General features: G+C 40.8%; 1 protein-coding gene across 10 annotated transcripts in view; it reads right to left on the bottom strand.

The window, feature by feature from the left end:
* The window catches only part of RAD51B (RAD51 paralog B), a 538,718-nt gene that overhangs the window by 45,802 nt on the left and 474,221 nt on the right, over positions 1-18,695 (bottom strand). For 7 of the 10 annotated variants that reach the window (XR_008550226.1, XR_008550227.1, XM_054691203.1 and 4 more), the window contains one exon: positions 8,245-8,348. The exons of the other annotated variants lie outside the window; for them this stretch is intronic. Coding sequence is in view for 5 of the 7 variants with exons in the window: in XM_054691203.1 (XP_054547178.1) it covers positions 8,245-8,348 (104 nt within the window). In the remaining 2 variants the exon portion in view is untranslated. The remainder of the gene's footprint in view (positions 1-8,244; positions 8,349-18,695) is intronic. 10 annotated transcript variants of the gene reach the window in all.

Genomic DNA, 18,695 nt, shown 5'->3' with positions numbered 1-18,695 from the left:
GGCATACTCCCCCAGCACAAGAATTCTCCAAGCTGGACTGCTTTGACCACAAATGTGACAAGCTTTGTTTTTCAAATCACACACACAGACAGGGCAAAGAGCATTCTGAATCACAGTCACATGCCAGGAGTATTTCGAAGCCAAATAATGGCAAGAGCCAGAGAAAAAAGCAAGAAGCAGCTCATCATCTTCCTAATGTCCTTGCCCCTGAGTGGGGGTGGAGGGTGCTGTTCCAATTCAGTAAGCACTGGAGGTAAGCTAAGTGGCATTCCAGATCTAGTCATCCTTGGGGAAAAAATCGGAGAGAAAGATATTAAGGAACCATTCATTGCAAGCCAAAAGAATCATCACTCAGTCAAAGCTTCATTTTCTAGCACCTCATTATATTCCTAAATTTAAAAAAAATGCCTATATGTCAGACAATATGGTATAGCAAAAAGAATGTAGACTCTGAAGTTAAACAAACGTGGTTTCAAATCTTTATTCTACCAGTGCAAACAAGTTATTTGTCCTCTTAGCCCAATTTCTTTTTTTGTGAAAAGGAGATGATAAAATGGGTGCTGACGGGTTGTTGGGTTAAAGGAAATAACACACGTGGAGAGTCCACCATGACGCCCGGGCTGTGGCAGCTCAGTAAAGACCAACTCCCTGCTATGTCTGGAAAATGAAGAGGGATTTAACTGGTGTTGCCTTGAACATAGAGGGGTGCACGGATGCTTTTCATGACCTTACCTGGGACCCCAAGAGAACAGGAAATAAGTCCCCACACAGGCTGCCTCCGTTTATCTCAGTTCTTCCAACTCTGGCTTTTCAAAATAAAGACAATGATGACTCAAAAATATGGTAACCACTAAGCTTCTCCCATGCTGAGAAGACCAGACCAACCAAAGACCAGAAAATTCCAGTTCTCCCAAACCTTTGCAACACCAGTTAAATCCCTCTTCATTTTCCAGGCATGGTGGGGAGCTTCATTTGGGAAGTCCAAGCTCACTGTGAAGTTCAACATGGAAAAAGTCACTAATTCAAATGTCTGGGCCCAAGAATTTAAAATGCTGACTTTTATCTTGTGATTCATCGCAATGTGGGGTAGGAGGGAAGGCATCTTCTCAAGATATTTTTCTTCAAAGTTCTGTAGAACCTTTTTATGAACCACAGAAAGGCAAAAAGGATATAAATATCACATTGCCTACAAACTCAATAATTTGATTGGGCTTGGGGGCTGTCTAGCTCAGTTTTTTCTATTAAAAGTCAGCACACCAAAGTGAAAACAGCAGCTGATTAGGAAGTAGCAGAATTGAATTCCAGTGCAATTTCTTTCTACTTCTAGTTGTGTGACCCTGAGTGAGTCACTTAACCTCAACTCAGCTGCTTACCCCCATCTGTAAAGTGGAGATGTTGGGAAGAGAGTGGGTGTGGAGCTCATCCCTGTGAGAATCACCTGCCTCCCCAAATGGGTGCCAGGGGTGGGGCAGGGAGTCTTCATTGTTAGCCCCTGTGATTTCAGCTCATGGTAGCTGAGAATCACTGGTAAGATGACGTCTAGGAGGCATCTCAGATGGGACACCATCATATGCTCCGTGTGTGTGCTAATGAAAGTGCTGCTTCATTTGCAAACCAGTTCATAGTTTATGCAGATATTAAGTCCATCTCTTTTGTTTTTCCTAACCAAAATTATTGCCTCATTTTCTTCTCACTCATTGCTAACCAACCAAAGCTAAAATCAAACATCCCGTCCAACCTTCATTCTCAAAGGAGCCAAATACATCTCAGTGACCTCGACTCTTAGGTCACCGCCTTATCCAAGGACTCTCTGAGCTGTTTCCCAGCCTCTCTCCCTTAGATAAGGAGGTCTTCAGTTTGGTTCCAGAACCCTATGTCTCTCCTACTTCCTGCAACAGCTGAGATTCTTCTAGAAATCTTTCATCTATGTATTTGGCCTGGTTTACATAGCTAGTTAGACCTGAGAGGGTCACGGCATAAGGGGACAGCCTATATATAAACATAAACCTAGTCAGAGCTTGAGGAGAATGACAGAAGTGATAAAACATGGGTGAAATGAGTGGCTCAATAAAAGGAATTTACCTAAAGACTCTTGGGAGAGCCAGGTGACTGAGTCCCTGATGGAGGAAGATCATGACCCTCAGAGAGAGCTATGAGGCCAAGCACCAAGTCTTCCATAAATACAAATGTGTTCAATACAGAAGTGTTCTCATTTCACAGAAACGGCCTGCTTTTTGAAATGGTCGTAATAATTTTACGTCTACTTGAATGAAAAATGACGTTTAAAACCCCGGTGCTGGTTCTCCCACTCTTGTTTTGTTCTGGTTGGATCTGAACTTTTATTGACTCTGTGTGACTCAAAATCTCCTAAGAAAAACTGGCTCTCCCCCTTAGCAAAGGTCTGTGTCTACTGAAGTCAAAGCATCTGCAAGAGGACCTCCCGCACAGGGACAACTGTACTGATGTTTTTTTAATTGTCAGTTTCCGATGGAACCTCTTCAAGGGGGAGTGTTCTCTACTGGAGCCCATTTAGAAGCAGTGATTTTGGGGTATCTGACTTTTGGGGATTTTGACTTTTTTCAAAGAGCACCAGATGGAGTTTGTTTTTTTGTAGATGGTGGGGAAGATACTGATACTTTGGATGATTTACCTCTGTGAGTCCTAGAGCTCACTGTACTCATTTGCTGCTGCGTTAGCTACATGTAAGATTTCCTCAGATTTTAATTATTTGCCTGGTGATGTGAAAATAGAATTGTTTTAAAAGTCACCATTCTGGGTCCCCTTTTGTACATTTTCCCAGTCTGCTCAGTACCTGCTAGAGCACTTCTAACAGAGGAGAGTGTGGGAGGGGGTTATATTTCACACTTGAGCAGTTCTGAAAAGGGAGGAGCATTTATACCCCAGGCAATGTACTTGGCTAGGAGTCTATGTTCCCTTTGCTATTTCCGCAGACATTTATGCTTAAAAAGAAATTTCTTCCACCCCTGTCGCACAGCCAAACTTCTCCTCTGGCTGGATGTAGTCACACATACAAAAAAAAAAAAAAAAAGCCAACAAAAAAATAACAAAAACAAGAATTCTCCTTGCCTAAAGACAACAGATGAGCTGGGATAGGAAATAAGAAAACAAATACAATGACCTGGGGCCATTTTACAAAGGGAATGAATCTGACTTCCTCTCTGAAGGAACCTGGGAGTTGGGATGCAAACTATGACTCAGGTTAAACATCATCTCCACTGTCTTTCTCTGGGTGAATATGGACAAATGCCTGCCATTCTCTCTCCAATGCTTCCCTTCCATATAGCTGGGAGAAAGATCTATCATCTTTTCTTTAGTTACTCATTCTCCCCAAGCCTTTCCAACCGCCTGGAGGAGAACTTAAGACTTGTGGAAGATGGCTACAAAGATTCCTTCCCTTCCCCTCAGCCAAAGTCCCCAGGCTGCCTGCTCCTGAGAGGACTGCAGAGCCCTCCCTCACTCTGCCTTGCCTTCCCGTTCAGGGCCCTGGCTTGCTAACACAAAGAAATTCCAACTAGGACTTCAAAGGACGCCTGGCTCCCAGTCTCCCATAGCTCCCAGCAGGCTGGTTCTGCAAAAAGGCATTTCTGAAGTTAGTATTCTAGTACTTTTACACCAGTATCTGCTCATCATTGTCAAGTTTTGATGCTAACCTTTTTAAACGATCACTTCTAGTGCTTTGAAGGATTGCGAAACTCGATTCCTGTGGGGAAGAGCGATTCTAAATAGACAGTATGTCCTCCTCAACCAGGTTCACATATGGATACAAGGTGTTTGTTTCCTTTTCTTTCTTTCAAAATAAATGTATTAGGTATGTGTCAAGCATTATCCTTGCCTCTGAGGGTACACAAATAAGATTTAGTCACTCAGGGGTTCCTAATTCTGATATCCCACATGCAAGAATAGAGACAAATGCTAGGTGCAATTGTCGGCCAGAGGAAAGAGAGGGACCGATTAAGGCTGGGGTGTCAGTAAGTCTCCACAGGGATGGCCTGTCAGTCTTTTAAAATACAAAGTGACTACTGAGAGAAGAAATATTTGATCAAGAAGGAAACACTAAATACTTCCAAGCTGCAATACAACCTGGAATTTCAAAGACAGCCTAAGGATTCAAGTAAGGGTTAGGAGCTAGAGTTCTATTATTGGTGCTACCAACAATTTGCTAGGTACTGTGGGGTCTTCCCTCAAGTGTTCTGAAACTTAAGTGTGCCTTCTAAATAGATGAAACTACTATTATAAAGTCTGTTTAAATAAACCTCCTATGTGAAAATCATTTCTTCAGTGTGTTGAAATGAGAGTCATAATTTTTATCTCATGGGTATAAGTGTGTGTGTGAAGCTTAGTTGGGATGAATTTATTTGATTACTCCTTTCAAGGCACTTAAAATCTTATATAATCCCATGTGAGGTGTGTAGGAAGATTTGATGAGAAATAGTATGACCCTTCATCAAGTTTCTCCATCATTCTTTTAAATGTCACCACCTCGCTCTGGCTTTTGGGGTTCCTCATCCGATATACTGGTTACTGAGAGAGCTGACCCATTCTGTGTGCTGCTACCTCCTTCTAGCCTCAGAATGTCCTGGCAGAAGGGCCCTCATCTCCTCTCTGCTCTCTAGATTTGTGGTGCTGGGGCAGCTCGTACTGTTTGCATATCCATCTGTTTCTCCAAGGAGAGCATGAGCAACTAGAGGGCACTGACTTCCTCATTTTTAGAATCTGTGGTGTCTTCCACAGAAGGAACAGAGGAAAGGTGATTAAAGAAAGGTTCACACAGCGAATGACTTGCAAACCCTCTCCTTGTTCCGAGGCAAAAGCACCCTGTGTCTTCTGAACATGTCACATGCCCTGTATGTTCTTCTGCCATCCGCCCTCAACCCAACATCATCCCTTTCCTTTCTCACTCACCTAATTGTATCTATTTAAGGCAGTTTGATGTCATTGGTCAGGGTGCGGCCCTGAGGTCACTATTTCAGTCTCCATGATGCGTTTAAAGTGCAGCCAGGCTTGAGAAACACTGATTTAAAGTGATACTCAGTCCCATCTTCTCATGAAAAGATTAATGTGTCTCTAGTGAGTTTGTTTTCTTTTGGATTCAAAGCAGTTATTATTTTAACCACTCATTAGATAGCAATTCAAATACTGTCTTGTGACAGGATCTCAGTATTCGTTTGTTCTATATTAAATTTTGATTATTTGTGAATACATATATCATCTTTCATACTAGGTCAGAAGAACCTTGAAGGCAGAAACTATGCCTTCTCTTTCTTTGCATCCCATCCATATGTGTGGTGAACCAAAACATAGTTTTGATTATTAAAAAAAAAAAAACCCTAATTGAGGCCATTTAAATTCTACTCTAAAGACATGTCTTTGGTAAGAATAAAAATGTTCCAGAATGGGTGGGACAGAATTATAGCAGAGTAGGAAAGAGTAAATAAAACTCAAATGGAAAAAAAGCTAAATTAGTCCAAAAGAAAATGCTTCCCAGCTTCTTAAGAGGGTTTTTGCAAACGCTGAGCAGAATAAACAAGAGCATTAACTTGGCTTGTGCCCTGATAAGGAGATTTCTTTTTTTGGTTATATAATTTCACAAAGTTTCCAGGGTGTAAAGAAAGTAATCAGCCAGGGAGGACCCCTTTCCTTGGACTATACAATGCAGCTCTTAGGCTAATCAGCTCGCAGATCTGCCCAGCTTGACCTGATCCCCTTCTAGCCCTGTGATCTCAGACTAAGCCTCATATTCAAGAGCCCTGGTATAGAGCTCAATGTCATGGAAATGGGATAAAACATAATCCTCATTCCATAACCTTGATCCCTTGATAGAGCAGCTCTGCTTGTGCATTGGTTATGGAGAGGGGGGAGTTATACCCAGTGATCTTCTCCAAGTGGCCAGTGCTCCATACATGTGCTCCTACCAAACAGTGCTAAAGGAAGCATTATTGGGTGCAATTACTTTAAAGGCTGGCTATAAATTATTGTTTTGTGCATACATCCCAGAAAAGGTTTACCTTCATATGACTTCTCTAGTTTGTCATGAACAGACCCCTAGAAAAGCTCAGAGAATCACTAAGGACTCTGCTAAGGCAAGACAAGGCCACCTAACAGAGACATGTTTTCTAGATCAAACTTCATCTTAGTTATTAAGGCCACAATTTAACAACCAGTCCCCACAGGCATGCACATGTCTAGAGATGAATTACATGTAAATTGTCTTATCTAGGTGGCTATTTTAATGCTGGTCATGTTTTACTTACATTTCTAATTATCATTTGATAATATGATTCAAAAGCATTTTAAGTCTGCTCTTGATTGATTAGTAATGATAGTAACAAGTTGTCCTGTGTAGATTAAGACAACTCTACTGACCCATCTAACAGGATAGAGCTGATGAACTGCCTCATAGATCCATCTGTGCCTTGCTCCTGTTTCTACTTGTGATGAGTGGCTTGCATTGGACCACATGCGCCAAAAACTGAGAGCCACCAAAACTCTATGATAACAAAGAGCCAAAAAAAAGAAAAGAAAAGAAAAGAAAAAAACAACACCGCACATGAATCCCCTAGGCCATTACCAGCTAACACTAACAAAGGAAAATGCCAGATTAATTTATCAAAACAAAAGGAAAAGAAAAGTGTGGCTCCAATTTCTTTATTTGTAAATGCTAACTAGTAAAAGTAAAACTAGGACTGGGAGCTTAATATCCATAATACCATATGTAATAGACTGAATCACAAATTCAGTGTGTGCCATCTAACATCTAAAACAGGGATAAACTACAAGTGTTCAAGGAGTGAGGTTCAGGACCTCCAAAAATGAATGAATCAGTACTGATTCACAAGGAATGTTGCTTCTTCAAATAGAGTCACAGTGCTTGACAATCCTTAATCATATCCCTGATAGCTGAAATAGGGTTTATTTAGTGTAACTACCTATGGTACAAATCTAAGGTCATTAGGTCTGATAGGAATATTTTTGGATGTGTTTGCTGAAGAGGGAAGTGATAGATTCAGATCCAGGATACTTGAATCATCAGGAAAAAGGTATCACTGAGGTAATGAGCACGCCAGGGCCTGAAACTTTAAGAATGTTTCCCTAAATGAAAACAAGCAGCTCCATCTTCTCAGAACATGGCTGACTCGATCATCAAGCAGGAATGTTATTTACACAGTGCCAAGCAAACCAAGAAGAATCCTCTGGTCTGTTACCAAGGGCACTTGGAAAGTTATGTCTGGAACAGGCAAAGGCTCGTGTCTGTTTTTGATGATTCCTGACTCCTTGAAAGAGAGCCAGTTTACCTAATGCAGGTAAAGGGCAACAACTCGCTTCCCACTGACTCCCCCAGAAAGGACCACCAACATGGTAACTCATGCCTATTTAATTAATAATTTGTTCTATATCTAGCAAGATGGGCAAATCTGGCTTCTGAAATTCTGCCCCATCCAACAAATCAGAATAATCACTCTGTCTTCTTCCTGCTTGCAGGAGAGGTCAGGATAGAACCTGGTCCACACAGCAGGATCAAGGTAAGGTCAGACATAGAAAAAGTAAATCTCTTAATTATGAAACATCTTACAAAGGGGTCAGACTGCTCCTTTCTTTGGAGGGGGGAGGGAAGATTAAGAAAGGGGTAGAAAGCAACTTTTCTGAATAGGAGGGAGAAATTCTCACTCACTGCCAGTACAGAAACCGTGAGTAGGGAACTCAAGAAGAGGTCACCTTTTTGGAGGTCTTTCTAGCATCATTCAGAAACTTACCCACCAGGCTTATGATTTAATACAAAAGTTCCCAGGATCTGGGAATAGTTAATTTACTTGGCAGGCTCTATTTGGCCTGAGGTTTTCAAAGCATGCTAACTCAGGGCCACTGCCATTTGGTTTGCACACAAATGATCTAGTCCTCAACAAGTACCAGCTAAGTGAAAAGATCATTCACCTGCTAGAGATGGAGAGTTGGAGATCCCTAGAGGTGTCGACCCTGGTCACTTACAAGTCACTGACAAGTACTATGCTCACTGTCTAGGGAGTATATACATTTGTCATGTGTGACTTGTCTTCCCACTTTACCTTAATGGCTGTCAGGGCGGGCAGAAAGGTTGGTTACTTTACCCACTCCTTGCCAGTGCTGGTTCAGGACAACATTGCCAATGTCTTCAAAGATCAAAACTCAGATTGTAAGGTACACCTTTTTCTCTGCCCTTGACAGTCAGAAAGCACTCCAAGTCCTCACCTGTCTCCTCTCTGAATCAAGGTTCTGAAGAATCAGTCGGGTGTTCACACTGTGACTCCAGGTGTTTCCTAGAGCAGCTGTCACACAGCTGGATCCAGAAGTGTCTGAAATAAAACAGGGCAAAGGCTTGTTCATGGATGCCTTTTCTTTTGATGGAGCTTTATATAAACAAGAGAACAGTCATCGCTCATTCTTAGGGACTACTTGGGGGGCTCAGTTCATTAGCACAAAAGTAGATGACCTAGAGAGGTAGGAGAAGAATTAAGGAACATAAGGGCTAAAAAATAAAAACCAGGATGTGTTTCCTTCAGCCTCAGAAAAAGTGACCACTACTGGGCTAGAAGATAACAGAATTATAAATCCACAAGGGGTTGTACTATAAGGCAGCCTGGAGCCTTTGCTAATAATAAATCAAGCCACTCAACATCCATGGCAGAAAGGCATAGCTACTACATATATAGCATAAGAACTGGTCATGAAACAGTCTTAGTGTAATAGAGTTGTAAGACTTTTTTAGCCTGATAAGAGCCTTAACTCAATTTTCCTTATCAATATTGAAGTGGTAGCAAATGCATATAAAATCCCCTTGCCCTTCCAAGCCTGCACATACACACCCAGTGGAGGAATCTGCAAGACCTCACCACTTCATATCTAATGTGTATTAGACATCCTTATCCCATGAGAAACATTCTTTTACTTTCTAAGACTTTCCGATAAGGGGAGGATCTGAGGTAAACTTTATCCAAGTTTCTAGTCTACTCCACATTGCCCTTCAGCTACCATCTCTCATCTCCAGAGCTTCACTGAGCCCTCTTGGCCTCAGCAGCAGCAACCATTCCTGCTCTGCTCCTCTTCTTCCTCCTTAGAGGTGACTCATCATGCTGCCATTTAGAAGCCAGTCCCCACTCTCATATCTAGCTTACCCTATGGTCTCCTCCATACTCCTATGCCCACCTTAGAATTCCAGTCTTAAGGGGCACAGGGCACATTTAGTCTGCCTTGCTCTTCAGTGAGGAGAGGAAGTACATGGGGCTGAGGTCTACTGAATCAGCGAAAGCAAAATGAGCCTTGGGTTTCTCATTTGTTTTCCACTCGCTGTTTCATCAGATTTTCACCCCTCAGTGTGGAATAGAATTGGTCTTCTTTTCCTGGCAATGTCAAAGTGGGGGTACTATAGGCATCTAGAGAGTAGAGGCTGGTGATGCTGCTAAAGACCCTATAGCACAGGACAGCCTTCTCTCCACCCCCCACAAAGAATGATCTCACCCAAAACATAATAGTGCCAAGGTTGAGAATCCCTGGGTTAGAAAACACCATAATTTCTTCTGACTTAGGCAGGTACAGGAATGAATTATATGGAAATCAGTTACACATACCTCAACAAGCTTGGGGACTTCAGGTTGAGGGAGAAGTTAGCACAGGAAAGAACAAAATTGGGGGTAACCTTGATTTATCATATACACACTTCAAATTAGATTCAAATTAATGTGAAAACAATTTAGACTACTCTGATCTGATCATGTCATTTCCTTACTTAACATCCTCCAGCAGTCCTCTGCTCCTGAGAATAAAATACTTGTCCTTAGCAATGTCATCTTGCACCTGTAACTGTCTCTCATGCCATCTCTCTAAATTCTCATCAGATGATATCCAGAAACCTCCCAGCTTCTCTCTTCTTTGGCATCTTATACACTGGCCTTTTCTACTTCTCATTTTACCATACCAACTACTCCTTTGCCTCTTCTGCTTTTCTTCTCTCTCTTCTTATTTATGCATAGACCTCAGAGAGGTGGCCAAGACCAAGTATTTTCCTAATACCAAATGCCTTTTTAGTGCCTAGAAAGAGGTCAGATGTTAACATTTTAACATGAGGAAATTCTTTACTATCACAATGAGATGCAGTTGCTGCCATTTTTCTTGAAATACATAATCATTTCAGTCTACCTTTCATTTTCCCCTTTCTGATAATGACACATTAACAGAAATATTTTCTGCCAAGAAAACCAACACTGCAAAGGGTAACAGCTACTGATTCTTTTTCTTTTTTCACATTGTTGAAAAATAGCCTTATTGAGATAATTCATATATCATATAATCCATCCATTAAAATGTACAATTCAACAGCTTTTACTATACATTAAGTCCTTACTTAACATCATTGATAGGTTCTTGGAAATTACAACTTCAGTGGAACCAATTTTATCATAGGCAAATTGAAGAGTTAAATTCCTATAGCATATTTCTGATCATAGACTAATCACCAAAGGTCTAAATAAAGGCCAGAAATACTTCTATTAAACAATAATTTATATTCATTCAGTCATTCATTTATTCATTCTCCAATGTGCTTCAGTTCAGGGTCGCGGGCAGCCAGAGCTTACCCTGGCCCCTTAAGACACAAGGTAGAATCCAACCCTGGAGAGAATGCCCTGCCATCAAGGGAGCTCTCATACACACGCAAACACACTCAGACAGAGACAAATTAAACCTGCCAACATGTATGGCTTTGGGATATGGGAAGAAACCAGAGGGCCCAAGGAAAATCCATGCAGACTGGGGAGACCAGGCAAACTCCACAGTGGCCTCAGCAGGGAAATTTTATTTTTTCTCACCAATATTAAAATAAAATGATGTTGAACTAAATGATATTCAAGGACCCACTCTATTCAGAGTTGTTTGACCATTGCCACAACAACTTCAGAACATTTCTTTAACTCCAAAAGAAATCCCATCCCTCTGGGCCATAAACACCCAGTCCCTCTTTCCTGGCCCCAGTCCCAGACAATCTTCAATCAACTTTTGTTAATATTAGTGTTAGGAGTTGATGGGGGGTAAGGGAGACAAGGTGAATTGGCAAATTCATCCACCCTCTCAAGGGGGCAGAGCCTGTCCAGTTACATTTACTGTTGTCATGTGGCAGGATGAGTTCATGGTTAGCCAGATCTTTTGATTATTAAAAAAGAAGCCAGGAATCAATATTTTAAGTGCAATCTCTTGATTTTAAACGTTGGCTTCGTTTTTAAAATTTAAAAACACACAAACATGCTTGTGAGCCAACTATGACTCATTTCCACCAAGCCTGCAAGGTCTGCTCCATATGGGATGGCCTCGCTGTTGACAAGGACAACACCCCCATGTGGATGATTTCTAAACCTCTGCCTCAACCTTTGACTTGCCTCAGCTCCTGTCATCCATTCTCAACGACAAGAATTACAATGACATAATGAATATTAGCATCATAAATTCACTATCTCCAAATCAAGTCTATATCTACCCATATGAACTTATTTCTTATTCTTATTTATTAACTTATTTCTCCTTCTTTGCCCCTTCCTTTGGTCAACCAGCTAATTTAATGTGAAATGCCACTCATTTTAAAACTTTTCTTATGCTCTATACATCTAATAAATTAAAAAGCCTTGTTGATTAGACTGTAAAATCTCACCAACATCCATCCATTCCCTATCCTCCATCCCTCCTACCCCAACCTTAGATCAGACCCATATTAGCTTCCACCTGGGGATGAATGCTATCTCTTTGGAACTCTGCCACTCTCATTTTCTCCCTGTGAAGGTCCATCATGTATACTACTACCTAAGTAACCTTCCCAGGCACATAGCTATGCATATTACCCTATTACCCACTATGATGAGCATGCTTAAAAATTTTCCATGACCCCTGAGTGCCCTCAAAGAGTTCTAAATTCCTAAGACTGGTGTTCAATCTTTGAGTCCACCTCTTCTAGCCTCCTTTCTGTACTCTTCCTTCCATTCCAATTCATACAGATTTTGCTCCAATTTAATAACTACTTTCCCAAGGCCCCTCCACTCATGGAATGCCTGTGTCTACACATTGTTTTCAATACCTTCTACATGTGACTTCCCTGGTCATCCCCAAAATAGTGTCTTTCCTCTCTCAATTCCCAGAATACTTTCTTTTATGGTCTAATTTTACTGCCATTTTCTAACTTGTGGTGTAAAACTTGTGTACTTTTCTTAGAAACCCTAAGATGTTTTTGAAGAGGGTTAAATCCATGTCTGATTTAGGCTTATATGCCTGAACTACTTAATACATGTTCTGAGACACAGAGAATGCTTAATAAATACTTGTAAAATAAACTATTCCTACTTAAGCTTGAAATGTTGTATTCTTGCTATAGCAGCAGATTTACATTCTTAATTATTTTGCTTAAGCTAAATTAATAGGCTTACAGTTTTCAAGCAAACTCTAGAAGCTTGTTGCTTAGTTGTCTACTAAGTGAGTAGGATAAAGTGAGATCAAGTTTTAAAGTTTGCCAAGGAAAAGTGACATGTGAATAACTAGGAGTTGCTAGTTAGTTAAGCATCCCCCCCCAAATAAAAATTGGGCAATAAAAATTCTGGCAATAAAACTGTAAAAATTTCCCAGATCTAGAGGATGTTTTCAGAGGTCAGAGCTGCAAATGGCCATTAGACATATTTAAAGAGCTTCATGTTTCTAAATCAATAAAAACAATATAAAATATATTTATGTTTTCTGGACAGATAGGCTGAGATCCTAAATAAAGGCCATGAGCATGAATGACCACAGAGACGTTTCTAATGAAAGCCTGCGTGAACAAGCTTGAGGAGATATATTTTCAGGACTTACAAACTTAAGTCACCATAAAAGCAAGGCCTTGAAAGTTAATGATAATAAAAGGCAATATTTTGTGAGTACTGTACACAAGGTACCAGGTAAGCCCTTTATATGAGGAGGGCTTACATCTTGTTTGAACTTCATATCCTAGTTACATTCTTTTTGATTCTTACAACCACCCTATAAGGCAGGTAATATTATCATCCCTATTGACAGACTGAGGCTATGAGAGATTAAGTAATGTTCCCAAGGTCACATGTTGGTTAACAACAGAGCCAGGATTCAAAACTAGGCTGAATTTTAACTACTACTTCAATGAGCTTTCTCCAAGATCATTATGTCAAATAGTCTGCTAGTCTGCCACCCTAGAAGTGCCAGGCCCACCTGAAGACACTGACAGAGGCATGTTGTGAGCATCCTATCACTCATTTGAACTCTGCACATCACTCAGACTCCACACTTGGCTTGTCAATTCTGATGTAAAGTGATAACCCAGGGCATGGGGTTTCCAGAAAGAAAAAGCATGCTCTGGCATGGCAAGTTATTTAACCTGGATCAACTGGTTCAGGAGCTGAATTCATGCAAATCAGGTGGCCTAGAACTGACCCTCTCTGGTCGGGAGGGTTACAAATCTGGTCAGGATTGGAAAGTTATTTTACATAACAGAACCTCAAATACAGGAAAACAACCGAAGGGTGGATATAGGTGATGGGCACAGCCTAAGAGAGAACTGAAGAAAGGGAGGTGGGGAAGCTGTCAGTCATAAATTTGTAACTTTATTTTCAATTACAAAAGTCAGTGGTCTCATGTCTTACGACTTTCAAGCATTCCTAAAAGAGGGTTGGCATAAATGATCATTATGCCATTTATGTGAAACTTAATGCAGAAGGAATCTGCTTACTGGTTTTTCAGAAAAGGTGACTTCCTGCCCAATGACCTATTTGGTCAGGAAATAGATAAGTGACTCTTCTCTAAGCTCATTCTAAGTAGAAACTAAAAAAAACTGGGCGTCTTACTCTCCTCTTTGATGAATGACATTTAGACCTGCCACAGCAATATGACTTCATTGTATTGGTATTCGGTTGATTCTAACTCAAATCAAAAAGTCAAATAAGTTAACGGGGTTATGAAAATATTTTCATTATTAGGTATCATTCATTTGACTGAGCCTGTAGAAGTAAGTTACATAGAGAAAAATCTAATTTATTTACACTGAAGTCAGATCTTTCTGAAAAAGGCTGTGGGAATATTCATTCTCCACTCTCTGAGTCTTCCAGTTAAATCAAAGCATGTTCTCTTTCTGTGATTGCTTACCCATCTGTAAAATATGAATAATAATATTCTTGCCTCTAGGCAACCAAAGGTTCTTGGTGATCCTTAGATGAAGATACCTCATACATATAAATGACAGGAACAAAAGTAATCATACACTGGAGATGAAATTCCAGGAAGAAGAGAAGTTTAATCACCATTTTCTACATTTTTTCTTTGCTAATAATGAGGAAGGGGCAAGCCAGTGAAGTTCAGTATTGAAGTAGTTAGAAGAGGATTTGGATTCTGGATTATCTTTCACAATGACTATCTTTTGGATCCAATTCCCCACTCCTTTGGAGTGGGAGTTGCTTGTGAAGACAAATTTCTCACAAGACAGGGGCTCTCTCTGCCCTGCACACACAGGGTGTTGTCCTTGTGCAATCAGAATGGGGGAGGATCAGCAGGCTGCTCTGTAGCCTTGGTTTCCAAAAAGGTAATGGGCCTCTGGTACCAACCCGTGTCAGTATTTAGAAGGGGCCTGCTGGGGAGTTCCTTCTCTGGAAACATTTCAATTTATGACGCCTGTGCTAAGCATTTCTGGGAGTGAAAACTGAATCCCTACCACATAACATAAAAGTGTGCCCTGCAGCAAAAAGGTCAACTTTAAAAGAATAGTCTTTTCCATGTTAAAAAAAAATAAAAGTATAAACAAAGGGCCTCCCGGATGGCGCAGCGGTTGAGCGCTGGGTTGCGAAGCTGCCCGCGGCCTCTGCGGAGCCGGTTCGATCCCCGGCTGCTCCCCGGCCACCGGAGGAGGGTCCCACATGGCGCGCAGACCTCTCCTGCCGCCCGCTGCTCCCCTCAGCAGTGTACTTCGGTCCTTCTGCCTGCTCTGCTCCCCGCTCTGGCTCTGGCTCTGGTGAATTCTCTCACCCTCCCGCGCTCCTGACTGTACCCTGTGCTTGTATAAATAAATAAATAAATCTTAAAAAAAAAAAAAAAAAAAAGTATAAACAAAGCAGTGACTCCCAGAATAGGAGCAGAGGGGAAGGAAAAGTTCATGGTCTTAGAGGACTGGAGATTCTGAACAGTTGGTGCCTCCTATCTCTTTAGATGAAAGTCAGCTTACTGAGACTCAAAGGGGAAAATTAAAAAAAAAAAAAGGGAAAAGAAAGAATAAAAATACCTACAAACATTTTCAGGGCTGAAATAAGTTCAGGGAAGGAGATGGAATGTTATCGTTGGAACTGACATTCTCTTTCTTATCTCTTGTCCTCACTTCCTGAAGCATGCTCTATATAATGCACGATAGCACAGGTCAGCTGCTGCCTAGGAGGCAAGACCCTGAAGTTCTATTTCTGACTTAGCTGCCTGGGCTTTTACCAGACCAAGTGGGAGAAGAGCCTGATGCCATAAAGAACATCAGAATAAGCTTTAGTAACGATCAGTTATTTCACTTCTCTGAGCCTCAGTTTCCTTATCCATGACAAAAAGGAGTTGCTCAAAAATAACCTCAAAAGTTCCTGGCTATACTAAAAACTTTGAATCTACAGTTCATTGATTACAGGAATTTAGTTCACTATTCTGGACCTTACTTTATCCAGAAAGTTAGAGAATTCTCTATTTCACATGCTATTTTTGAATGGCTGTGTCATACCCAGCACCTACTTAAATCTGTAAAGAATGCAGCCATGTGGTCCTTTTCCTTGTAGAATTCTCTCCAGACTAGAGATTTTCTTAGTCTATCCTACCCACTAAAACGTCATAGTGGGTAAATAGGTGTTAGCCAGTGGCTAAGTCCTAGCGAACACAACTGTATAACAACACAGCTTAAAGATGGGGGTTTTAGTGAGAGTATAGGGGTTAAAAAGGGATTGTCATCTATTAAATTTTGTTTCTGCTGTTTAAAACCAGGCCCATGGAAGTTACTGCAGTTCAGCAAATGTATCTTGTTTGGTCATTCATTTGAACTGGGAAGTGACCAAAAAATCTTGGTTAGCACCACTATAAAGATGAATAGGGAAATATTTAGATCTGCTGTTTTCCTAAGTTTCCCAGAGTAACCTAAATTACCTCTGTTAGTGGATCAACAGCAATTGTTCTAGTTGATAGAGAAAGGCAAAAATTCCAGCAGCCAAAGTTGAAGAGGATGAATAGGATATAACAGAGGAAGAAAAACTAACTAGGATAGATTATTTCTAGAATAAAACTTCAAGATGACCTACAAGCTCCACAAGGCCGCTGGGCAAAGGTATCATAAAAGAGATAGGGACAGGCTCAGACGTCTGTCCTCCATTTCCTTGGGGGCTTGTGGTTCACTAACTGAACCTGTGAACCAGCCGTACTAGTGTGCACTCTACTTCCTCAGGTCTCTAAAATTGACAATGGTCTGTAGGTCAAGTTCCAACGGAAGCGATATTTCTGACCTAGCTCTAAAAATAGAGCACTGGAAAAAACCCATCAGCTGTAAATGGCCCAGGGACCACACGCTATCTATTAAGTAAGTAACCACAGTATCTACGCTGCCATTTTAGATGAGAAAAAAATATCATTTGTTATTTATAATCTTCTGGGCTTTGAGATTCTCAAAATACTTTGAAGCTATTAGTCTCCTTTCAGATTTATAAATAAGGATCTGAGGCATAAAACCACACAATAACTGCCTCAGTGTCATCTGCTCACTAAGGAAGGCATTTGGCCTGCTAAAAAAGAGGCTGCTTCATTTCAGTAAAGGAGAAATTTTTATTCCCAGGGTCTCCTGGCTAGAGTGAAAGAGGGGAATGCAGTCCAGAGTCTTTTTTTTTTTTTTTTTTTTTGCAAAACCCACTTAGGCAGATCCAATATTCAATAAAACCCGTTACTAAGGAAGGTAAGAAATATGAAGAAGACAAGAAAAGGTGTGGCAGTCAGAACCTTAGGAAAGCAAGAGTTAGGAGTGGATTAATCCTGCACAGCAGAAGGTAGAAACAGCTAGCTAATCCCTAGGATAAAGGCTGGTATGCATCAGTACAAACCACTCAAACAACTCCACTGACTTTTGTGGGGAAAGAAACTACTTTAACTTTCCCAGAATTCAACTAGGACACCTTTGAAAATGAAACGGGAGCATTTGAAAAATTATACCGGGAAAACAGAGACAAATCTAGACTGTTCTGGGCAGACCAAGATACAGGGTCTCCCTACAGATATACCATGAAGGAAATGTCCAGAATGAGGATGAGAATGCTTACACTACAGAGAAATGGTAAGTCTGGAACCCATCTCATTCAGCAATCAGAAATTCTGTAGGGGATACTGCACAGGGTTTTTCTATGTTTGCAGTGACCATCATCAAGGTCCTCAAAGATAGTCAGGAAAACAATGAGAGGCTTGAGAAGAACAGAACTAAGGTATCTGAATAGAAAGAAGCCATGTCCCACAATCCAGCTCGGCTTCCAATCTCGCACAAGTCAGACCTTGAACCCTTTCTCCACTTACATAGCTTTCCTTCTGCTATCTTCTTTAAAAAAAAAAAAAAAAAATTCTGAATGGTCCTATAGCTAGGTCTCCTGAACCTTTGAACTCTCACTTAAATAAGTTCATTCACTAGAGAAAACACACACTGTGTTTAAGCAAAAGGAAAGAAAACCTGGCGTTTAAAGAAATCCGAGGCATTTTCTTTTTAAATTTAGCTTTCATCCAAGATAAGCCAGGAAGATCCCTTCGTGAAATGGGCTTTCTTCCACAATGTATTCTATCTGTTCGCTGAATGAGAAAGCTCTTCAAATCATGCCAATCAGTCACCTTTATTCTGGCTTTGTGTATCTACTCTGGTGTGGAATTCGAGGCCGCTGGATTCTAGTAAGTCTTGTGTATTACACAGGGTCATCATCTCTTCTTTTTCTTCGGGTGATGCTGGCCAAAGCAGAAGAAATACAGCCATTACCTTAATTTTAGATTGTAGACCTGGCTCCCAGAAAAGAAAATCATCTTCAGATGTATTCAGACAACTGCCTTCAGAGGAAGCTGGGAATGGTGAAAAGCAGCGTCTTTTATCCATCACTCTTCCTGGGGTGATTTGAACTACAGTGAAGTAACATGTAGATTTCTTCATATATTGAAGGAATGAGTGTGGAGGCGACAGCCCGCGTGGCTGAAGGGCACGGAGCACATTCACAGCCATGGGTTTGCCTTTGGGAAATCAGCTTATGAGCAAATCCAGGACGAAGTCTCAGCTAGTGAAGAGTGGACCCAAAAAGCCCTGCTTTTACTTTAGGCAAGCATTGGATCACTGGTTCTTTGTAAGAAATAGGAATAGGAGGGAAAAGAAAGGGGGTGTTTATCAGGAAACCTGTAGTATTTCTGTGGAAACATCAGTGGTCTAAATAATAGGTGCAAAACGACAATTCAACTAAATGTAATATCTAATCTGAGATTGGATCTGGGATCAGAAAAAAAAAATCAACAAAGGATACTATTGGGATACCAGCAAAGTCTGAATATGCTGATATATTAAATAATAATGTTATATCAATGTTAATTTCCTGGGTGAGGTAACTGTATCATCGTAATGTGATGAGATGTTCTTGTTCTTAAGAGAA

The sequence above is a fragment of the Talpa occidentalis genome, unplaced genomic scaffold (genome assembly GCF_014898055.3).
Source record: "Talpa occidentalis isolate TD23 unplaced genomic scaffold, MPIMG_talOcc4v2.1 talOcc4.11, whole genome shotgun sequence".
NCBI classification, from domain to species: Eukaryota; Metazoa; Chordata; class Mammalia; order Eulipotyphla; family Talpidae; genus Talpa; species Talpa occidentalis.
This window is presented reverse-complemented; position numbering and strand designations above follow the sequence as displayed.